This window comes from Bombus affinis, chromosome 6 (assembly GCF_024516045.1).
Source record: "Bombus affinis isolate iyBomAffi1 chromosome 6, iyBomAffi1.2, whole genome shotgun sequence".
Classification (NCBI taxonomy): Eukaryota; Metazoa; Arthropoda; class Insecta; order Hymenoptera; family Apidae; genus Bombus; species Bombus affinis.
This window is the reverse complement of record NC_066349.1, coordinates 2,735,421-2,760,391: the sequence shown is the minus strand read 5'-3', so window position 1 is coordinate 2,760,391 and position 24,971 is coordinate 2,735,421. Positions and strand designations below refer to the sequence as shown.

At 42.7% G+C, this 24,971-nt stretch overlaps 1 protein-coding gene across 9 annotated transcripts in view; it reads left to right on the top strand.

Moving 5' to 3' along the window:
• LOC126917652 (nuclear factor 1 X-type) overlaps positions 1–24,971 on the top strand; it is a 65,307-nt gene that overhangs the window by 21,805 nt on the left and 18,531 nt on the right. For 5 of the 9 annotated variants that reach the window (XM_050724767.1, XM_050724769.1, XM_050724765.1 and 2 more), the window contains 5 exons: positions 11,460–11,651; positions 12,039–12,222; positions 19,324–19,377; positions 19,512–19,610; positions 24,209–24,349. In XM_050724767.1, the coding sequence (XP_050580724.1) occupies positions 11,460–11,651; positions 12,039–12,222; positions 19,324–19,377; positions 19,512–19,610; positions 24,209–24,349 (670 nt within the window). The remainder of the gene's footprint in view (positions 1–11,459; positions 11,652–12,038; positions 12,223–19,323; positions 19,378–19,511; positions 19,611–24,208; positions 24,350–24,971) is intronic. The other 4 variants (XM_050724766.1, XM_050724772.1, XM_050724773.1 and 1 more) reach the window with 4 other exon arrangements.

The following is a 24,971-nucleotide window of genomic DNA, read 5'->3' as shown; positions in this document are numbered from 1 at the left end:
ATACATATAGGGTGTCCCAGGTCTTTTTTTATTTTTACTTTCTTTTATCTCTTTTGGCTCCATTTTACCATTATATTCCGCGATTAAAGATAATGAAAAATGTTATACAGAAATTGATTTTAGATAAAGAAAGAAAATAAAATTCCTATACATTCGGGCGCGCAATTCTCATCGTCTATAAATATTTTCCTTTATTTTACCAAATGTGTCACAGTGATATAAGAGATGAATGAGGTTATTAATCGAGTATTTATGAGCGTATACTTATACAATATTTTCTCTTATTTTTACTCGTACCATATCCTGTCATTATTTTATGCAAAAACCTGGAACACCCTAGTATGTATATACAGATTTATATATACATATATTGAGATAGAAAGAGTAGTAGGAGGGGTTGTAATATTTACAACACTCTATGCAGAGGCCGGAATTGCCTATAAAGAAATCGCGGAGTCGCTTTGTTCGCGTCATAACGTAGTAACGTAAGGGGCCAGCAGCTATACGGTCGGGAAGCATGCCAAATTAATAAATATATTCCAGTCTATCCCAGCCTCTCTCTTTTTCTCTCCTCATCTCCTCTTCCCTTCCTCTTCTATGAAGCGCGTGTAGCCATTGCCATCGAGCGTTTGGAAGCGGCCCACCTATGGGCTTCCCATAAATTCTCGATCGACGCGCACCGACCAACTCTCCATCCCTCTATGCTAACCCCTTTTCCTAGCCACGGACACTCGAGCTTTTTCCCGTCGCGCGTACATGTGCATACGACCACTCCGAGTCTCGATCCTTCGGTTTTGTAATTTATGACACGGCTTCTTCCAGTATCTCGATTTATGGAACTCGAACGAGATTTTTTCTTTCCGTTTTTATTTTCGAAATTTGGCAATTTTTTTCGGATTGGAGTACAGAGGGTGTTCCGGTGTATCGCGAACAGCTGAGGCTGCTGTTTGGAATAAGAAATTTTGAGAGGGTGGTTTGTATGTTTTTATGCGGTTTACGTAGATCGTGATACGCACAATCGTGTGACCACGCACGTATCGTTAGAGTTTTTGTGCCGCCGATAAACACTATAGATATTTGTCAATCTTTCATTTCTGTACGATGTGATGTTGTAATTTTGTAAAACGGAATATGTGAGTTCTGGGAGGTTTTCTTGAATGAAATACCTTTTTCTTCCCCTCGGTGGCGGTAGAAAGTTTCTCGTAGCCTTAAATCTCGGCCGAGATTCTCGTGGTAAAAACATCTTTCTTTTTAACTACGAGTGGACGAAGTTTAAGAGCTTGAGTGGACAATTGTCTAGAAGAATCTCCTTTACACCTTCTTCCCTGACCAAACTACTTTCTTCGTCTTCAAAAAACCATGACGATTCGCAACAACCTTTCACAGTATAAAGATCCAACTACTTAACTTCGTAGATGTACGAACTTCTCGAATATTTCTTTCTAGAAAAAGAGCGTAAAACGTCTGTCGCATCGTGGAACGAATCGATCATTTTGCAACATTTTCAATTCGCCGGGAATGGACGAGCTTCCTGATGGCAAAGTGGCTCATTTGCCCGCTTAATTCCCGTGACACGCGTTACAACGCGTGTGCACAATTTTGATAGGATAAGCGCGCGTAAACACGCAGCGAACAGAGTCGCGACAGCGGCTCGAAACGAGGCCCGAGGCCGAAAAACCGAATCGATACTCGCGCACACGTGCATTCAGAGTGCCTGTCGGTGTTCTCTGCGAGAGAAATCGCTATAGATTACGCTTACCGGGGGGGGGGGGGGGGAGGTGGCCTGAATTTAACCCCGACAGTTAAGCCCTTTGAACCAGCTAGTCGAGATAGAGATATGCGTTTCCATATAGAAGACGTTGATTTAAATGGATATGATTCTTTTGCTTCGAGAAACATTCTAGTAATACTAATAATAATTACGTTATTGACATTATTGGTATTATTTTATGTTTGCGAGGAAATAAATCGAATGAATCGTACAATTTATTGCCTTAAAAAATTTCGAATAATTTAAAATAATAGAAGATACACTAATTTAAAATCAAGACACGTTCAGTACAGTAACATTTCGCAATTCCATGATGCATGACATTTCGGTAAGCGTAGAAGCTCTGGTGTAGATTCGGGACACGTTCCTATCGTGAATCAAAAGCGCGCGTGACCCAGTAGCTCTCGAATAATTCTACTAAATTCTGTCTTTTAAGCCATCACCAAATCTAAAATCTTGATTTCTAAAATTCCAACTTGAAGTTCCAAAATCGAAAGTTTGCGTGAAAATCCGATGATGTAGTTCAGAAGAGAATTTCAATGTCATCGAAAAGAAGAAAGCACCGGGGCCAAGTACAAGCGCGTTCGAAAGGAGAGATCGCGTGGAGATAGCACGTGGCACGGGAAGTGGCGTGCACATGGCCGACCTAAACTCGCCTCGCCGGCTGCCAAAGATTCGTAAACCCGTAATTCGTACGTAGGGGGCTAGCGTTGTTGATTTGGCGTACGGCGTACGCCAACACAGTCCGGCCACGTGGTTCGACCGAACACGCGCTTTTCTTTTCGCGATCATGCGCCAACCGGCTCCAACCCGGTCGAAAAATTCATCGAACCACTCTGTTTTCGCGATCTCTCTTTGTCCCGATGGATCTTCGATCTCCTTTATACGCGAGGTAAACGGTGTTTTGACTCTTAACGACTCTGAGAAGGTTCTACGTCTTTTCCGGAACATGGGTTATTCTGATTTGTTTGATTATCCCAATGCAGCCAGTTCCATGATTCAATTTCCATCATTTGTTATTATACGGAACTGAGTTCATTTCGATGGAATTGTGATTTTTTCGGAATTGCATTATATCCTTTGTTTTGTGTCCCTTATATGGAACGGGCAGATATGAGTAATTTGCGAAGAGAGATCAATGATCATCTTTGCCGATTTATCCGTATTTCGTAAATTGTTTGAAATTTATGCACGCGAATCGAAGGTAAATCGAACAAATTCAATGTCACCGACAAGCTTCTCAAACTCACCCCCATGTTTATAGAATTCTCTATTTATATGTATGATGTAATCCAATAAAAAAGGATTAACGTGCGTAAACGGCTTTTCGAGATAAATGTATTTAAAATTATGCACGCTGTAGAGGTTTATTACCGAGTATCATCGTTTCATCGTGTGCATGAAGGGCTTGGTGAAAACTCGAAATTTCGCTGAAGTAGAAATAGGAGATTTGTCCTCTTTGGCAGAAGCACATCGTATATCAAGAATTTTTCACCTGAAGTTGAATAAACTCCTCTTATTCGCGCAAAAAGGTCCCATAAAATACTTCGTAGACCAGCTCCACCAATTACCACTTTAAAAGAGGTGGCAGATAAGGAGAGTGGCTCGAAAAAATCGGCAAATACACAGGAATCCTCTCGGTCTGTACGCCTCTAATAACAATAACTTTCACGAAGTAGCTAGGCCAGGCGAGCAAGCCTCTCGAGGCGTCCATTACGTCGCGATATAACGCGTCTCGGCCAGCCCTTGCTTTTTTTCTCTCTCCACCGTCTACCCTCAACCTCCGAGCCACCCACCCTCTGTTTCGCGGTCCAGCAGACTGCGACAATTTGCCGCATAACGATGCCTTCTTTCTTCTCGTAATTGAATCTAAATATTAAAGCTCCGCCGGCTTTGGCGCCGTCCTCCTTAATTTTTCGTTCCTTAACGCACCTCCGGCGGCGTTGGTGGCTGAGGGGGCGTCGGAGGATGGCGTCTGCACCCCGACCACTGTCGAAAAGTTTCGAGACCAGCGTCCTCGTTGCCGCGGAGTATCGTTTAGAGCGATTCTCTGCCCAGTGAAATTACACCGTAACGCGTGTTAAAGGGCTTAGCTCGTTCAGAAACTTCCCCCTCTAAACGACTGTCTCTGCCTTGTTTCCAGGGCTTCGTTCGGATTATATTCGACCGCCAGGTACAATTGCCTTGCGTTAGAAAGCAGTTAGACAGAGTATTTGATGATTATTGTTGAGATCGATTCGAGAAATTAAATGTGTCCGTTACTTTGTAATTATACGTTACATTCGATTTTTGCATCTGGTTTGTTCGTATTCATTGAGTAATTTTCGAATGCAGTATGTATATATAGTTATAGTTCTAGTTATAAATTTAGAAGTCTATGATTACAAGATTATAATTATGCCGAAACGATTTGAGAAGTTTGCAGTCTCTCGTATTTAAAGATGGATACCTGACGTATCACTTGACTGCGAACTTTTACAATTTTTTCCCTGCAGTTACAAATTTATTTAAAGCTATACGTACTAATTATATAAGAGATCGCATCTTATACATACTTTGAAATTGAAAGAAAAATGAAAGCAAATGGTACAGATTAGCTAACGAGCGCTTAAATTAGCGAAATTAAAAAAGATATCTTAGAGCAGAGACGATGGAACGCATTTAGCTAGCAAGACTCCGCTAAAGGACGAACTAATAGAACCTAATCGGAAATAAAGAAACGTTCTCGCAGCATCGATCCTCCCTCCCACTCGATTACACAACTCCAATTAACCCCATCGAGGAGACAATCCCTTTCGTTCTTCTCACTCATTCCCCTCCACTCTTTCGTGTACTTGTCTCCTCTCAACCCCTGGCCGTGTTTGCGAGAATGGGAAGACGAAAACGAGCTGACCGTCGGCCGTTAGGCTAAAAATGCAGCCTCCGCTTTATTTCCCGCGCTTGAAAATAGCCTGTGAGCCTCCGCGGCCGTAGTTGCTGCGGCAGCGGTAGTGGGGGCCTGTCGTGTCGGCGGCAGTGGGGGCACGGCAGGACGAGTGGTGGAGGCACGACAGCGAGGGCACCCAGGCATTTTCGAAGTGGGGGTCAGCCCCTACCACGATTCTCTGGGGGCGGCGGCGCCGAGGGAGGGCCACGCTCACCGTCGACACACTCACACATGGGAATGCATTAACGGTGGATGATGCACATGGGGGTTTTATATAGGGTGACGCCGGTGTAACGCTGTTAGTGTTTGTTATCGCAAGTGGTTCTTGACTTTTCGAAATGGACATGTAGTCGAATGGATGATTTTAGGATTGGATGGAGGGAACACCCGATCCATAATTTTGAGAACTTTTTAGGCACTTCCCAAGGTTGTTCTTCCATCCGTTTTTGGATTGTTAAGGTAAAGGAGATTTTGCGGAGTATAAAGGTTGTTACAGAAGAACAGGGTAAAGCATTATGTATTACACGGAGGATATAAGGAGATCGTTTTAGCAAACTTCTGTCGCGAACTTCCTACTCCGGTTCCTTGGTGCGCCTTATTTCCCAGATTCAACTTTGGCTGCCTTCTCAGCTTACTTTGCGAGTAGATGCAGTGTTTGGATAAATTGTACGGATGGTAATTAGATGAATGGGGATTATGAAAGCGATTGTTAAAATGCGATAGAGTTTGTAATATTATCAGAAACTTCTTCTAGATTACTGGTTTAATTTTGAGTCGGATAGAGTAGAAAATTTGTTAATTGAAAATAAAGGAGGAATCTTCTTTTTCATAGGAAAGATGCCCGTTAGAAATAGCTTTGAAGAAAAGTGTTTATCGTTGGTTCATTGAAAGTCGATTAATCTCATGTCACCCGGTATGCAGGAACGTGCGTACGTTTGCTAAATTCATTCGCGAGAAGTACGACCGTAATACGTAATTTCGGTGTGCGCGAATTCGAGGATGCGCTTACTGCAGCGGGCACACGTACGAGCTCTCGTAATTATGTACGTGGAATTTTAAAAGAACGTACCGGCAATGAAATTAAAAAACACTGCTCTGAAAAAGAAGAAAGAGAGAAAGAGAGAGAGAGAGAGAGAGAGAGAGAGAGAGAGAGAGAGGAAGAAATAAAAAGAACGACGAAATTGCAGAATGATGTTCAGCTTCGTGAAACGTCGGTTTCACGTTTCGTCTACGTTTAGATTGCACAGAAGAGTCTTTGACGAATCACCAATTGAATTGCTCTGACGAATCATTTATTCCGAGCCACCAAACGTGTCGATTTTCATAGCAACTCGTCGATACATTTAATATCCACCATTTCTTTCTACTTTGAGTTAATTTTTGACATTTTATTTATTTGCACTCATAAGAAGGAATTGCAAACGTTTATGTTTGTATGAAGTCTGTATTACGTTCCTTTGCCACTGAACTATAGCGCTATCTTCTTAGAAATTCGAGAGAACGCGAGGTTTATCAGTTTCACCTTTAAAAGTCTGTCGATTGGCAATCAATTCTTTTAAACTGCGAATCTATTATAAGCTTCTCGGAAAGGCACTTTTTTCGTCGTAAGATGTAAATCGTTTTCTGTTAGGATGATTCTCTTCCAAAGCTAAACCATTCGATCGCGATACCATGTGTAGTGAGATCAAAGCGAATCCCATTTTCACGAGTTGCTGTCGTGATTACGTCGAGCAAAAGGCGAGGCATAACACACGCGTGGGCTTCTTTCGCGTCCGCGGCAGGTATGCGCCGTGTCACACCGTGTCATATATTCGCGCTGCTTGAACCGTGCCACGAAAGCTCGCGGCAAATCCAAAATAAATCGCCGGCAGCTGTTGCGTCCGTATCTTGCTGTTCCTCTAGATACCAAGCGTACATTTTCCAGCATCCCTGCATTTTTCTTAATAAAACGTTCAAAGACGTAGTCTCGAAATTATCTTTCTAAACCGTCCCGTGAAAGTGTACCGTCATTCTTGAAAAATTACCACGAAAAATATACTTGCTGCTTGGTAAACTGTAAAAGTTATCGACTCAATAACTTATAATTTAACAAATATCGTACTTCTCCAGAGCAATCAAAAGCGTCGGGGACAATTGGAAGATTTTCTTCTAAAATTCTTACAGTACGATCTTGAATCCTCGTAATCGATCGCATCTTATAAAAGCTGAATCGTCTGGAAATCATCAGTCAAGCAGTGATTAATAATACTTATCGTATCGTGAAAGTAACTATTTGACGACAATTGACACGGTGACAGAGGAAAAAATTGCGAGGAAAGACGAAACTGTGAAACGAAAGGAAATCGCGCGTTGGTCCGGAAAACGCGGCAACCTGTTTCCGCTTTGTTCCACCGATCTTTCGTGAGGGCTTGGTCGCGTGGGGGCGGATGGAAGAACTTGCAGCGAGACGTAAAACGGAAATAGAAACGGCTGAGAGCATCGATGCTCTTCCGCGTTCCAACAATCGCGTGGACCAACTTCTTCTACTTCTGTTCTCTCTCCACCTCCTCGTAGAAAACTCGCGTTCTTTCGTTTCCTCTTTCCTTCACTCGGACGGGCTTTGTTTCTCGTTGATATTGCGATTGAAGCTCCCTTACTTCCTCGGGATTACCTCTGGCTGACTGGCCCCCTTTTTAAGCCACTGTGCACGCCACTTCCGTTTCGATGTCGTCCTCGCATTCCCTGAATGTTTGTGCCCGAAATAGCTGCCGCTTTTGTGAATCCTCGGATCTCTTCCTTTCTTCCTTCTCCCCTCCCCTCTTCTCTTCTCTTTCTATAGATATATCTTACAAGGCTGTTATTGTCGCGTTGAAGAAACTCCTGGAAAAATCTGACTTGCGCACGATTTTCTTTCTTTCGAGAGACCAGAAGCTGTGAACACCTTTTAGGCACGATTTTTATCGATTCGAGCGGTGGATGAACATCGATGGATTTATGATTTGCATTTAGGGAATATTTGGTTGAATATCGAATCTGAGTCGCATTTGCGACTAATTTATGAATTTCGTTAGTCATTCATTACGTGCGAATTTAAGTGCAGATGACGAATGATATAAAAATTCTTCAGTCAACAAATTATCTGTCGTTGCATGGCTCAGTCGACGAATTTTCTAGATTTCGGTCCACGGGAACGAAGGGTTTCCCAAAAAGAGCAGCAAATCCCGAAAGAATGGGTTTAGAACGAGTTGTCTCGAATTATCTTGCGACGCTTCCTCAATTTCAAAGAGGGAGAATTCGAAGACGGTCGTCCCGTTTGGAATAATCATGCGATACGCGACGAACCGTCAGAATTGGAGGCAGTCCTTCTCTTCACGGTATTTACGTTCAATTTCACTGAGTCTAATGTAACGAGGGCTCGTTGGCTCTCGAAGTGAGACGAATTCGATTGCTCCGGCCGAAGCTGGATAGGGCCGGCCGGATCGAACGAGCCGTACGTGAATGTGCTACAGAGAGAAAAGCATAAAAATGAACCGCCTCTCCGAGATTTATTTGCGCGGAGAAACTTACGACTTTTATTCAATACCTGACTCGTCGAGCCCGAAGAATTCCACGGCGATCGCGATCGACGCGGTAATGCATCGGAGAGATTGCTTCTTACGTGTCCCAGAAGATTATATCAACACGTTGCTTAAGTAGATTAGAGTAGTTCGCAGCAACGAATATTTGAGGTAGAACTCTTCTCAGCGTAATATTTAGATCGAACTTGAACGTTGAAAGGATTTTTCTCTTTGCCTAAGAGGCTCATTTATTTCCTGTTAAACTCGATCGAAATACTCTGGACTCTGTTTCGACCAATTTCCAAACAATCATGGTAGAAACGGATTGTCGAGCACGTATCGACCGACGCTGGTCAAGAACGGCTGGAATAGCATCGCGAGAAATCGGTGGCGTGAACGAGGTAAACTGCCGCGCCTAGGTGTACATACGCATGTCACGATATACGTGGCCGGTGCGTTCGCAGCCCTCCTTCACACTCGGCATACTTGATCGGGTTTATGCAGGATGCACCGTAACCGCAGCCCAGGTCTCTCCCACAGTTGAGCCGGCCTGCGTGTCCGCGTGACATTTCTGTGCGCGAGACTCTCCGGGACGTGCTTGAAATTTTCTCGTGCGCGAAAAACGCGCTCGCGCGACTACTCGCACTACCGCCTAGACGGTATTAAGGACGCAACGAGCTGGAAAATGTTCGTCGTTCGTAAACGACCGACGTGTTTCTAACGTATATGTAGATCGGCCTCCGATCAGCGTTTGGATTAACGGTGCTCTTATCGATGGGCTTGATTTCGAATTGACAGGCTAACTGCAACGCGAATTTTATATATTTTACCTTGGGAACCGGAATAGATTCGAAATACATTACGTTATAACATTTAATTTTTCCAAAATATATATCGTATTTGCTTACTCTTTTCTAACGATGTTATCTAAATCACTCACAAGCGATGATCCACTTAATCCATGAAGTTTATCTCATGTTGATCATTTTAAAAAGATTATTAGAACGTAGGGCAGATGAATATGAATGTACATATATATATATACATAAATTATATTTTTATGTTATACCAATTTTCGGATAAATTCTCATTATAGTTTCCAGATATTACAGAAAATAAATTTTAAGAAACTTACAATCTATCCAATCCCAAAATTCATCGTTTACCTTCAGAAAACCTGTGCTTTCACACGATACCTCGAGCCAAGAAACATCCTTGGAACAAAATCGCGTAATCATTCCGTATAAAGTCTATCTCCCAGCAAAATCTCGGTTTCATTGGAAATGTCTGGAGGAAAATCTCGTAGGTCGAGGTTTTACCAAGAATCGTCGATGGCCTTTGAGGCACTTGAACGAGGCGGCGCGCGCGTTAGGACGCGCAGCAACGCGGCAGCGGTTTTCTTGTTCCTCGCAAAAGTATCGGAGCTCGCACGTGCGTGGCAGAAAGGGGCTAGGCGGGATAGATCGACGTCGTCGTCGCGTCGATGCATTCCGCGTGCTTTCGACGCATTTCTCAGGGACCTTATGCACCCGCGCGCATTTGCTATTCCACCGGGGGCCGTGGCCGTGAGGTGAATAACAGAAGCGGAGCCGAGGCAGGTCGACGAGCGTGCCCGCCTGCGAGTCGAACGCGACGCGACCAACTTTGTTCGGAGATTTCCACGGTGACTGAAAAACGAGCCTGCCCTAGGCGTAAGCGCTGCCTGGAATTTTATCCGATATACGCGAACAGAGAGTCTTCGCCTTCCGAGAGAACATTGCGCGGAATTTTAGTTTGTTTTCAAATGAAGACAGTCGGATGAAAAGGAATTTTGACTCCGCAACTCTCGATATTACCATGATCAGTAGTCGTTGTCTTTGGAAATTTTCTGGGAAATCTTATAACGTGTGATCGTTGATATTTCGAAATGTTCTAATAGACGATTTGTAAGCGTTCAATATGAGTTCGTAAGGATTTGTCGTCTTTTTATGTTATCTTTTTATTTCATTTAAAAAAGATTGCCATACTTTAATACGACGATGATAGTAAGTTCTTGAATGGAATTGAATTTATTTCTACGCGTTGACGAACAGATATTAAATTATATAGGAATCTGGATTGGGTTTAGGCGATGCTCTTCGATGTTGGAATTTGTGTAGAAGCTTCGAAGGTTCGCTTTGTCAAAAGACAAACGATGACCAGAGTATGTGAAGTTTAGAATAAAAAATTACAGAAAAGATTGCCACTGTTTCAAGTCCTTGCTTTAGGATAATTTATAGCTACGCAGTTAAGTTACCGTTAGCTATTCACTACTGTCGCACCGTTTCAAATGCAAAATATGCACAGATTATACATAATTCGTAGTTAGTAATTCTTCGTCTACCGAATTGAAACTGCAGTCTAAACCAAGCTCCATTATAAATTCGTCGAATAGAAAGAGTTTGAAAGAGTTGTCATATTAAGGATCTGAAGAATATCGGTCCGATATTATCCTAAAAATGTTGAATTGCGAAAGATCGTGAAGCACGGCGATAAAGTCCCTTCCATCGAAAGATGCTAAATTAAAATTGCGAAGGACGAGGGCAGAGAGGGTCGCGTGGAACTCGAGGAAGGTCAAGATATCAGAAGGGTGGAGGAGAAGGGGACACATGGGAACGTGCTCCCGCATATCGTTCCGACGAATAGTTTGAGGTCAGCGTTGCTTTGGTCCCGAGCCATCGGACGGAGTTTGTAAACTGGCGGAACTTTCCAGATCAACAGCTGCCTCGACTTACCGATATACACGAAGAACTCCTTTCGAATATGGTTTCTGTAACCAGTTTACGACGATGCGTGCTATACTAGAAAGTCGTTTCTTTTTACGCTTTGAACATAAAAGACAGACAGAGAGTTTACCAGGAGTCCGAATGTCAGTTGACTCTCGGACAGTTATCTTTGCTCTCCTTTATGAAAGATGGGAGCAGAAGTGGGATTGTCTGTCTGCCATGTCCTTTCTATTTTCCTTGCTAACTTACTATGGTCGATGTAAAGTTGATAGAAAATTGGTAAACTGGAAACTTGCTAATATAGCAATATATATATACAAATTTACAGAAATACAAATCTAATTTTTGTATTTAGGAACTAAAGTTGTAAATTTTGAGGAGTCTCTGAAAGATAGAAAGTTAGAAATTTTATAATATAAATGTTTTAAAAGAAGCGAGTTGAACGATGTATTCGAACGGAAACAAATTTTTATGGATTACAGAACGAGAAGCTGGAAGTAAAACAGAAATGGGCCTCGCGGCTTTTAGGCAAGTTACGAAAGGATATCACGCAGGAGTACAGGGAAGACTTCGTACTGAGTATCACGGGGAAAAGGCCAGCAATGTGTGTCCTGAGTAATCCTGACCAGAAGGGTAAAATGCGTCGTATCGACTGCCTGCGTCAAGCCGATAAGGTACGTCTGACTATTCCCTTCCCAATCTACTTACTTCTGCTTAAGTTACGTATGCTATCGAAACTCTTTCTATGAGCACAAATCAAGCCGACGCTTAATCTACAAAATTAACTAATCATTTATTCATTACACTTTGTATTCAATAATATATTTAATTTAAAATTATATTTTTAAATATTTAGTAGTACTATATTTTACTCAAAATTCAATACTTCAATTTTTTAATGAAAAAGTAGTTAAAATTGTCGAATTTCAACGAGTTCGATTTCACATGAAATCGCGAAAGGAGCATGAAAACCACCATGGACCGGAGGAAATCGAATATGGTCCCTGGTGATGTTCCTGCACTACAGTCGATAACCCTTGGTCGTCGTCGTTATGTCGCAGGTATGGAGGTTGGACCTAGTAATGGTGATCCTCTTCAAGGCAATTCCGTTGGAGTCGACGGACGGGGAACGGCTGGAGAAGACTGCGGAATGTGCTCAGCCGGGCCTCTGCGTCAACCCCTATCACATCAACGTCTCCGTCCGGGAACTCGATCTCTACCTCGCCAATTTTATCACCAGCCACGGTAAGGGTTCGCCGCTATACTCATTCGATTAAGGCGAGACTCTTGACCCCATGAGAGTTTCAAACAGTTTGAGAAATCTATTTTCTAGAAATATATCCAGTTCGGTTCTCTCTCGTTCGAATCATCGATAGAGTCGTTTCTTTTCTTACCTTTGAGTAACTGATTAATCAAATCGATCGGCAGTTTCAGAGACGAACGAATCGTGTTTTATCGTATGTTAGTTATTTGCAACAAATAATCGCAACCGGTTAACCATCGCAAACAATCTACCCAAAAAATAATCAGCTCTACTGCTATTAGTAGTTGCTATTATATCGGTACAGAGAGCTATTAGCTCGTCTTTGTTCGATCAGGGGTGCGTACTTTGTTTAGAATACATAGATTATTTCATCCAAAAGCGATGTAATGTTGCGCCCAAGAAACGTATGGAACAGTGTAACTTAAAACCCGTTTTTGCCCCAAACTATAATAAATGTGTTTTAGATCCTTGATCGAACACCAAACACCAAACCCTCTCCCAAACCACCAATAGTTATTGCCATTCTTGATTCCACCACGAAGTATTGGCTCGACGTGTCGATTCTCGTTGATCTCATAGAGCAGAACCTAGAAAAAGAGAGGGGCAGGGGAGGGAGAGACAGAGAAGCGGGTGGTGGTCTGAATCGAGCGTGGCGCGTTCATTCACTCGCACATCCGTCCATTCAAAGTGTCCACTCGACTCTCGGCTTCGATTCAAAGTTTCTTGGAACGCTCTGCCAATTTCAACGGCCCCCATACAAGCAGCGACGGGGCTCTGGTTGTTTTCATGGCGCGGGCCTGGGTATCGCGCGCGAGCCCATTCTTCGCTGGCTCGTTTTCCAACCGGTGTCAAGGGGGACAAAGACTCGTAGGAAGAGCACCGGTGATCTATAACGATCTGATTGGCAGACTTTCGCGACCACTCCAAGGATCGTTCTTCAAGAATAGTCGATCTTGTCCAACGTCCAAGGCATCCGGTCGTTTCGCGTTCCATGATCCGATGAATTTAACCCGATACCCTCTGGCCACCTCGACGCCTTACATCATGGATTCTAGAACGGATTCTACGATGAATAGTACAGAAGTGATTAGTTGTAGAGATAGGAGAAACAGCCCATCGATGGTAGATGCTTGAAAGATTTTCAAGGTTTCCAAACGGAGATCTAGAGCGTTAGGGTGAGAGGATATTAGGGATGTTTGAGGTTACGCACGTAGTTTAGAAGGTGTGGTTCTCGAATCCTTGGAATGATTGAATACTTCAAAGTGAATATTTAATATATAAAATTCCTATCATTTGCAAAATTCATAATTTCCTACTTCCGAAGAATATCTCGTATCTCCAAATCTTGCAATTGGAAAACCTTTCAATCCCCTGAACTTCCTCCAGGAGAAGTCAATCCTCTTCAACCCCTCTCTTTGAATCGCAAGATTTTCCAAATTTCTGGAAACCCAAATTTTCCTAGTTTCATTATCGACAACCCAAGAGGATCTGATCCCAAAACAAAGTAAGCAAGACAACAGCGGTTACACGTGGCCCGTTGATCGACGTGCTTCGATCGATGGCAGCTGGCAGGAGGGCCGAGACTGGCGCCCGTCCGCGCTTCTTCTTTCATTCGGTTTCATCGAACTCACTGACTCAGTCGGGAAACACGTAATTTCCGTACGTACGCGCGCGTCCTGGCAGAGCCCAGTTCTCGCCCCGTGACTCGCACACGCTCCGTGTGTTGGCTCCTCGCATCTCTTTCTCTCTTCTTCTTTTTCGCCAGGCTATGAACCCGTGTGGCTCACACACGCCTTGGCAGCCGGCTTTCTAATGTTTACAGCCGCGGTTGACGCAAAAATTGGCCAGGCCTACCGCGCACCACCTACGAGAAAGAGAAAAAAACGCTCGGCTGCCAAGATATGGGGTAGGTTAGGCACTTTCCAGACCGTTCGTCGCCACTTCTGATCGTTTCCTTCTCGTTTCATACTCTGCTGATCGTTTAACCCAGATATACCAGAATCTTTCTCCTACTATTTTTTGAATTGTACGTTTCCCCATTACTGTTGCCTAGCTTTCGAAAGATGAGTATCCATTCCAAAATGACTTATTCATCATCTTCCCCAGGCTGATTGATCGTTTAATTTCTCTGCTAATTGATATCAATATCTGATTGAATTGAAGAGAACGATATCAGAAAATGTATATCGATAGAAGGAACATTTTCATTTACATATAGAGAGAAGATGCTACTGTTTGCAAAAACTATAATATAGGGCTGTCGATTCTGGGTCGCTAGTTTTATAAATGTCGCTAATTTCTATCTATATCGTGGAACCGTAGTATTCTACGATATATTCACTAAAATTTATCTAAACCATTTACAAACATAAAATTTATCTAAATGTCCATGAAACTGCGATAAATACTATGTATTTATATGTCAAAGGAAATTATCATAAATATCTTAGAATAAGAATATTAAATGCGTGCTTTAAAAAATAGAATAGAAATCTATTCGGTGCATTTTCTACCATTCGGTCATCGTGGTAGAAACTAGTAGTTGCCGTGATCTAATTAGTTGATCTAATCTGTTCTCTTTACTATCTTGCAGTTCCATCTCTTCCTTTCAAATTTTTTTAATTGTTAGCTGGTCGTTTAATTCCTTTCGCCTAAGAAATTTGCTAGACCAGCTTGTTCAAGACAGATCAAGTTAATCGCTGTTATTTATTCGCATCGAAACTACAAGCACAAAACCCTTTTCGAACTTCGCGACCCAATTAATAGTGAAGACTGTCTCGAGCCATGCAAAGATTCGTTCGTTTGGGTTCGCTACATTTCAGAGTTTCCCAACTTCCTTGAATTCACCCAAAAAGATTTCGTAGCTCGTTTTTTTATTCTCCGCGTCCTACTTTCAAAGCTTCAAGGTTTCGATTAAACTGAAAAAATTCATGCCCTTGTTTCTCGTAAATCTTTGTGTCTTGAATTAAAGGCGTATGCACAGAAGTGTCGAAGAATGCCAGTCGACGGTGCACAGACGACGAACGATCAACATCATAAAAATTCCTGGCCCTCTGTAAATATACACGGCATCACAATAATATAAACTTACTGGCTGGCAAGGCGCGGCGTGGATAGCGAAGACTCCGCTACTTCGGACCCTTTCGGATTATCCGCCGCGTCGACGTATGCTAAAAGTAGACACTTGCTGCGTTCGTTTCGACTGACCTAATAGACAATATTATTACAGAAGGGAAGTACATAGCCCGAAACGAGAAGGACCAGGGACGCCTAATATTTCAATTCCACTCGCGTATCTTCGTTGTCATCGCCGTTCGAATGATGGAACGTTTTCTTTCAAACGAAGGAAAAACGACGGTTAAATGGTTGTTGAACTTATGGTGGATTATCGATGGTAGACATGGTAGTTAATTGGTTACGTTGGCAGAAAATAGTTTGTAAAGTTGATAAGAGAATCTTCGCTGGTTTCAGGCTACCAAAAGTGGGGAAAGAAGAGTTTTCAATTAGGTCGATCTTGATTAGCCCGAAGAAAGATATCTTTAGAATAGTCTTCATACTTTATCTGTAGGAAGTTAGATAAAAGAGGTAACTGGAATCGTCCTCATCTTAAACAATCGTTTCCACTTTCGTGTTTCGTTGGAAAAAGGAAATTCGAAGATCCTGTTTAATCCATTAATCTACGTTAAAATCGGCGAATTGAAACTACGGTTAAACAGCAGTGCGGGTACCTGTTTCTTTCAAACTTTCGATCGATCCTTCTGTTAAAGACGAACTAAGAAGAGAGAGAGAGAGAGATAAAGAATAGAAAGAAAATTTAACCTGAAAAAGGGAAAGAGGAGGTTGATCGTCGGTGAGACGCTCTGCGTATTAGCCCTAAGAGCTAAATATCGCCCGGCCGGTTGCGTAAGTATCATCGTCTCTTATGAAAGTGTTAGAGAGAGGACAGGTGCCTCGACGCGTGTCGTTCTCGGACACGTCGCATTTTCGCGATGCCTCTACGGCAGACGAGGTCCGTTTTAGACGGGCCGCATCGAAAAGTCGGCAGGAAAAGCCAGGCCGTAAGACTTTGATAATCCGGCAACAGCCGGAATAGACCGGGTGCCCTTCCACCGAGTTTTCAATACGTTTACCAATCATATCTCGCCACGTGGATCCATTATTAATTCTGCTCGCATTTTAGACAGCTTTTCCATGATAATATAGTCATCTATATTTTCTTCGTCGTTTTCCAAATTTTTTGTAACGGTCCTTAGACGTTATGTTTTACCTCTTGAATCGCAGATATCAGAGAATTTAAGGATCTTTAGAGTAATATTTTAATATCTGATCAAACAGCACACCGAAATTACAATAAAGGCTTTATATTTGGAATATCTACCTCGTGAAAGTGGACAAACCATTTCCAAAATTTCTTTCAAGAATCTTGCTTTCCTATAATATTGAATTCTACGATAGATTAGTCGCATGTCTCAAACAGAAGAAAATGCCACCCTCTGCATTTTAACTCGGCATAATTTCATTTCCGATTTCAGCGGGCGAAACCGCTGCTTTCCCAGATTTATTTCCTTTAACCACTCGCGCCACTTTCATCGTATTATTTCTGCAAACAATGAGAACAGCCACCGCGTTAAGAAATAAACGGAGTATAAAATAAACCTAGTGAGTCGAGCGAACTTTTTGTCCACTTCCGAGGGAAACGCGTGCGAGTACGCGTACTCTTGCGTGCGCTCGCGCGTCTCACGCTCACCCTTAAGTTACAGTCGGTGGGCCGTGCACGCGAGCATGTGACCATGCGTGCCGATGTGTGCTCGCTCTATAAATAAATAAGCGACGGACATCTTGTAGCGAGTTCTCTCTCTTTCTTTCTATCTTTCGAATACCGTGCTCGCTTATGCGCTTGATTTTCGTTCGTACCTCTACGAATACCTGAAACGAGATATTCACGCACTCGTAATTAATCCCACCGATCTTTTAATATCGATCTTTTATTCCCTTTTTCTGACAGGAATAACGTATGTGAAACATGCGCTAAGAAAATTCAAAAGCGAAAGATCTTCCGTGAGAGTTTTAGTCCGTTTAATGAGACGAAATAGAAGTTGTAGTCTGTTTGAGAAAATATTTTGGATCACGGAAGGGTAATTTTATTGAAAAGAGGTAGAATCAAATTAGATATTTCAGTAGGGAAAATATTTGTTGTAGATGGTTGAGTATTATGACGTCAGAAACAAATTTTGTCTATTTTTAATAATTCTTGGAAAGGTGGGTTAGATAGCTCGTCCTCTATAGTATGGATGATCAAGGTGGGGATTGTAGTTATTCATGCGCACGATTATAATTAATGTTGATTTATAGTCGCGAATACATCGATATACAAATTCTTAGGACCGTAAATTGAATAAAAAACAAGGAACTATTTGTCTCGACTATCGAACGAATTACTCTGCCAAAGATTAAACCTCAGGAAGATTATGTTACGACGATTTATTCGTTCTTCTCTACTATCTGGTGCACAGTTTTCGAGAAGATTCTCAGAAAAGCCTGTAAAATGGCCGTCCTTGAGGCGTTCCCGTACCGTCGCCGCGAAATTCGCTCGCGCACTCATGGATCACATGGTGTCAACAGATCCGTTCTCTATTATTGTTCCAAGAGCGAGCGTATCTATCGGTGTCTGCTAAAATTTCTGCGTCGCACACACGCACCTGTCGGGCGGTCCACTGGCCGACTAATTTTGCTGTTAGTTCTCTAGAGCCTAGAGGATTCTCTCCGTTCGCCACGGTGTGTCGCAATCGATTCTCGGGAAAACGATCTCGTTGCCTCGTTAATGTGCATCCTGAACCAACCGGCTCAAAGACCAGACATAAAATTAAATCGGCTCGAAACTCGGCTGATTACCCGTAATGAAAAATTCGAAATTTACTCGATCGTAATATCATTTTTCTACCAAATACAAGTTCTGAAGATTGAAATTATGAAGTCGCGGAAAACATGACGATAGAAGGTGGAGAAGCTTTCTTCGATTTGGAGGAAGATATAGAATTTTGCTGTTGAACTAAACCAAAATAGACGCGCATTAAAATCACACGTCTTCTTGTCAGTCGTTTCACCAGATAAATTCTGCGAGCAATGAAAACAACACGATCCGATACTTAGTCAGTCCAATATGTTCCCGTCCAACCTTGAATGCTTACGTTAATTCTGCTTTACCATCGGTTTTCAATTTTCTTCATCGTTTGACAATTGACGTTCGATTTAAATTTAAACGGCATTCGAACGAATTCTACGATCAAAAATGGAGATCGCTTATCGTGGCGCAGTGTACACCGATATAAGGTTGAGACGCAATTAAAAATAACCTGAGAGTGAACGTATGTTTGTTAACGTCTATTTATAAACGGTCGTTCGTCGGTTTTTCAGCGTTGTCGAGCTGGTTGATCGAGGATGTCGCGACGATTGTGAAACGTTTTTCCGAATTTCCATCCGCGCAAAAGGAATCCATCCTTTCCTCTTCTCTCTCCTTCTCTTTCCCTTACCACGACACTTACACAGACGCACGTATGCATACAGATACAAATACTCTTTCTATCTGTCTCTGTCTCTTTCAAGAAGTCGAACACACGTTCCGGGCTCTCGTGTATTTCGGTGATATGTTGCGTAATGAGATTTGCGTAAGGTACCGCGATATAAAACACCGTGTGACAGCAAAGGTGAGATGGGATGCGTCGAGGATACCGTCCTCCCAAATCCGTGTCTGGGGAATCCCAAGTTGGTCGATTCGTCTCGCTGAGATAACTTTACAATGGCGAAACTCTGAAAGGGGCTAATTTTAACGAAAGAAGAAAGAAAAAGGAGAAAGTAAAATTCGAAGATAGATTTTGATAGCTCACTTGACGAAATGAAAGCAAACATGACAATTTGGACAATTTTTCATTAAGAATCTCTTTAAAGCCGAACGAAGAAAGATTTGATCGAACATGAATGCACATTAAGAACCGTATAATAAAGTACCCATAGAAATCTACGGGGTCTCGAGAAGATTTGATAATTAATGTAACTAACTCGCAAATCCTCTTCGATTGTTACAGAGGTCCTAAATGGCATCTGCAACGCGAGCAAGGAGGAAGAGAGGCGGCGAAAAGGTAAACGAATAAATTTTCCTACAATCCTATGCCAACAACCTTTTTCACTTGGTATTCCGCGAGTTCTCATGTGTCAGTTGATCAAAATTGCACGAACGAGTAACGTCTTATGGTCGGCTGGGTTCTGTTCCCAGGTGCAGGCTACCACGAACTATATAACGGTGTTGTCTGCAATGACACGATCCTAGCGACAGGTGTCTTCAGCTCCAAGGAGCTCTGGATGCTTTCAAAAGGTACGACGTACGATCCTCTCTTCATCATCTATCGCATGAACTCTCTATTCGCTGATCTCTGGGATATCGAAAGTCTCCAATCTGTTTAATATGAAAGAAAGGAAAAAGACGATAAGAACGTTTAAAAGAAAACTCTATTCAGCTTAAAAGAATCTTATGGATGCTTTCGAAAGGTAATCAACGAGTCGATATCTAGGAAACCTTTTGAAAGCATCCTTTCGATGATGAAGTAGGAAGGAACTCGCTCCACGATAACGTCCAATATTCACGAAGCTGATTTTCATGATCGAGCACGTTGTTGGTCGTTCTATCGATGCTGATTTATTAACGTTAGAAACGTTATTCTTAGCCGTGGAACGCGATTCCACTCGACGGTTATCCTTTCGGCATACCTGAGACCACTTCACTCCTCTTTCGCTATCAAGGACCTGATGAACGATTGGCACGTGTTGCCTGTGCATCGTGGTGAACGCTCACAGTGCTCTGTTAGTGTAACTCGATCAGGAAGGGATTGTATTCGTTGCGAACGCCACTTGTTAGGCAGTTCGATACCACCCTCTGTAGTCAAGTTCAGAGAATTTGTAAAATTAAATATAGAATCTAATCCTTTGTCTTTCTCGTAAGAATCGTGCTATTCATTCAGCGGAGGATGTTGAAGCTAGTTTCGTATTCTTTTGCAAAGAATAGCGAAAAGTAAGATAGACAAATAGGTCGTAATTTGGTAGGTCAAGGTTGTCAACGGTCCTCCGAGCGCGTCCCATCGATAGAACAGACGAAACCGAGTGTTATTGCCCGACATTGTCTGCCAATTTCCGTCACGAACATATACAGAAGCCACTGTGCTGCCAGTCTCCCGACTGCTTCTCTATTAGTCACCGATAACCGCACAGCCAAATTTCTCTCGATACCTGGACCGTCGCAAAAATTCGTCAAATTCCATACGATAAAAGTTGAAATTCAACGTGAAATTCCAAACTCTTCAAAGAGCTAGCTGAAACAGTCTTGAAGTTGCTTGTATCTTTTACTTTCCTTCAAACTTCTTCAAACACTCTCCGACTCTATATTACACTCTATCAAAATTCTTGCTTTCCGATTCGATGCAATATCGAGGATTTATCCTAAAAGACAAGGGGAAGTCATCAGTTCATGATTGAAACGATCAAATCGGCCGGTGGATCATTCGAATCCATTTTCATCGGATCCTCGCCGAAGGGAGCAGCGTGACACGCATGCACCGCCACTAAATGGAATAATAGGGCAGGGGAGCGCATATTGAGAAGCGGCGCGAGTCTCGAAACGCCTCGACGTATGCATCTGCACTCTTCCACCCTCCTCCTCCTTTTGCCACTCTCTCTCTTCCCTTCCCCACACTGCTCCTCGCGTCACCGTGGCAGGAGATTAGTATGCAACCCGGTGTATTAATAGACGGGGAACAATGCTCACGGCCTCAGAGGCTGCTGAGAGAACCTCGCAGCCTCTCTTTCTCTCGCCTCTACCTCTGCCATCCTCTCTCGCCGGATGAGCCAACTCCCTTCTGCCGATCTTTGCAACTCGATCGAACGCCTTTTTTCTAATGTTCCTTGGATTCTAACGAAGAAACATCATGGATAAAGCACGTTTGTTTTAGCCTAATTGATTCTAATTTCAGCTGGATTTAGGGTTTAGGGTTGTTTAAAGAGAATTATATACTCTTGGATTCTCCAGATCGCGCATTTAATCTCTTAACATCCACAGAGTAGTTTAAGTAGTTTAACGCTTTAAGGATGAGTTACGGAGATAGAAAAAGAGCCAATTAGGTTCTTTAAATCGTACGTTTTATTCCACGCTATGACGGAACTCTTCTCGTCGTATATTATTTTATAGGTACACAGGGGATAAGTCGCAAAGAAATAGAAACATTTTCCAATTTAAAAGAACCGAGATTTAGTTCTTTGCGAAACTTCAGCTACAAATCCTCGGAAGAGGTTCTTCAGCTCTCGACGAAAGACACGCCACTTTTCCCATTCCCTCACCTTTATAGACCACGTTTCTTGCTAACGGGATCCCAAAGACTCCAAGCAGCTTCGTCTCTCTTTCTATAAAACTACCCCTTCGATCATCGTTTCCCCATCAATCTCAATATCGCGTCAGCCGAGGACACAGGCCACGGGAGAGTTAACCGTCCGACAATACTCACCCCTGACGCCGCCAGCCCAGCGGAGGAATTTTTTTCAAAGTTCGCCAACTGGTCCGGTCCTAGCTCTCGTTCGAAAAAGGCCGGAATCAACGGCGGAGGGAAAAAAAGGAAAAACCGTGAATCAGTGTCCCGACGCCGTGCGCGATTTTCGACGAATTTTTTCCAAGCCTCGGATACGTCACCGGTTTTTTGTCAACAATGCATTTGCACACACACGTACACACATAGAAACATGTATGCAGATGTACGTGTACGCGAGTCGAGCGGGAAAAATGGTAGGCCCGCAGGGGGGCAGTATTTCCCAGGCATTTTTCTTCTCTCTCCCCGATGTGAGAGGCGCAGCACGTACGGTGGATAAAAAGGGGCGCAATTTCCGCGGGGGGTAGGAGCCTACCTCGGCTGATGTGAAATAGAGAAGAATATCCTGTCGGTGGTGACGGTAGACGACGTGCAAGATGGAACATAATAGAAACACTCGTACGGGAAGGGGTGAGTTTTAGTGGCGAAATTCCGATGATTCGAATCGCGGCTGCATATATGAAGAGGTAGCGGAATATGGACACGAAGGCGATTTGCTTCTTTCAAAATCGTCTCAACGCCTAATTGCCACATACGCGCGAATTATCTTCATCGGAGAAATTAAACCATAGACTGTTGAAGCTTTCTCTGATAATGTAAAACCTTGCGATTATCCTCGTGCATAACAGTCTCATAAAATAAATAAAATACGAAGTGCAATATATATAATAGTCGATGCTGAGAACGGAATAAGAAGAGAAATCAGGCAACCACATTATCCTCTAGAATCCCAAAATTCCATTTCCTCCTAAATAATTATCAGTATCAATAGAGTGCCATAATTCCAACTTCATAGTTATCATGAAAGCAACTATGTCTATGGTATCTTGCCTGCTGTTTCCGCTATTCAAACTAGAAAACCAGTAGACCGGGACCTATATCTAGATGGAAATTCGTCGCGTGGCGTGAATTACCGAAGAACACAGAAGATATTGCATGCGAGGGGCCGGTGGACACCGGTCGCGAAATCGGTCGCAGGTTTACGAGCAGGTCGCTTACACAAGATGCAAATTCCGCGGCAGTAGCTCAACCTAATTGGTCGTTGACCGTCGAGCAACGGGGAGATCCCTATATTTACGCGTCGCCAACTGCGACAAACTGGAATCCTATTATTTTACGGTGGCGCTGATTCAGCGCAACGTGTAACTGGAGCGTATTCTAATGGCCGGCACCACGATTAATTAACCGATCCCACCGCCACCATCGTCCCTCTCTCTATCTCCCTGCCTCCCTCTTCGTCCCTCCTTCGAACACGATTGTGTTTACGCGAACAACGAGACGATAGTTCTCTCTCGGACTCGTGCCCTTTCGACTTCTCGACAACACGATTTAGGGAGGAATCGACGGATAATTGGAGGTATTAATCGTCGATGGGAACGTTTGATTGGTCGTCGGGTCTTGGTAAGGATTAAACGGGATTGTTTTCGGCAAGGTACACTGGATAAATCGTCGACGTGGAGCGAGTTCGTGCGATCATACGATGATAGAAGTTTATTTTCTTTGCTTATTATTTTCTTCCATCATTCGATATCCTAGAAATCTAACACGGATCTGTACACATTTCTAAGCGATGCGTTTCTTGTATATTGGCAAGTCCGTTTTTATACGATTGAATCTTGCTACTTTGCTAGATAACATACTCGAGAAAGGTATTAATTCTTTCACAGTGAAGGCTGCTGGAAACTGCAAATCGTTAAAATTCATAATTGTTACGACGATACATAAATCACATGTATTTTCCTGTTTTAAAATCTATCATATGGTCAGTACATATTAACCAATAGATAGATACATAATTTTATCCAAATGTCTAGATGAAACAACTTTTTTTCAAATAGCGCAACATAGCTATTGTAGCGTCATTTAGAACAACGGTGAAAGAATTAATACGTACATATCGGATTAATGACTAATATTCAAAAGAGAAAAAAGTTAGCGTTCAAATTTCTCTACACCAAACGGAATCGCTTAAATCAAAAAAGAAAGAAAAAAGTATTGCCTGCTGCATAAACAATTTTTACAATGACTAATATTCAAAAGAGAAGAAAGTTAGTGTTCGAATATCTCTACATCAAACGGAATTCCTTAAATTAAAAAATAAAAAAAAAGTATTGCCTTCTGCATAAACAATTTTTACAAAATATAAGAAAAGAAGGGGGAAAGTTCTCGAAGGAAAACGCGCGGAAGTGCGATTTTCTCGAGAATCGAGACCGCAAGAAGACGAACGCGACAAAGACCACGACCAAGACGAAGATTACGACTTTAGCAAGAGAACGACGAGAAGAAGCGGATGACGTACGAAACGCGCTAGGATCCGTAACCGCTAATGTGTGTCTGGTTTCAGCGTCCATACTGCATGACCTCAGCGACATGCAGCCTCAAATAAACGCGATCAAAATAGAGCACCCGCCGTACTACTGCAGCAGCTACACCCCTCCGTCCGCAGCCACGGCCGCGGATCATGCTCAGCCAGCGGCTAGCTTCAGTGAGTTTCAAAACCTCTACGTTCGTCCTTATTTTTAGTGGATGCACACTGTCACCTGGTTCCACCACTAACTTATAATCTTAACGTCATATGTGGGTATTTCGTGTGATGAATTGCAGATTAAGGAGAGAGATCGGAGTTCGAAGAGAAAAGAGGAGAGAGTCGAAGGTGTGATTGATTGGGAATTAATGGGTTAATAAAGGAGGAAGAGATAAAGAGAGACAGAGAGGAATTGGATAAACTGGGATTTCAAACAGACAGAATTGGGATATCGTGATTGAAAGCGTTTCGAATTAAGAGGTTGTGGTTTGGTGGATTGTATCAATTGGGAGCATTACGTTGCGCAGGACTGGTAATTGGGGACTTTGTGACTTGAAGCGGCACGAATGATACGCGTTGTAATTCGATGGCACCACGAATCGGAGGCGCGATTCGGAGCACCGCGAATTTGAAATTTGGTAATTTGAAACGCCAGGAATCGGAATCCCTGGAATTCGGCGTTCCGTAAATCGTAGCGCGTTCATTCAAGAACTTTTTCGAGCCATTACGGTCCTAAGCATGCTAAATCAACATATTCCTGTTGGAAACGCTGTAAATCAATCTGTTGTATTTTGAAACATTT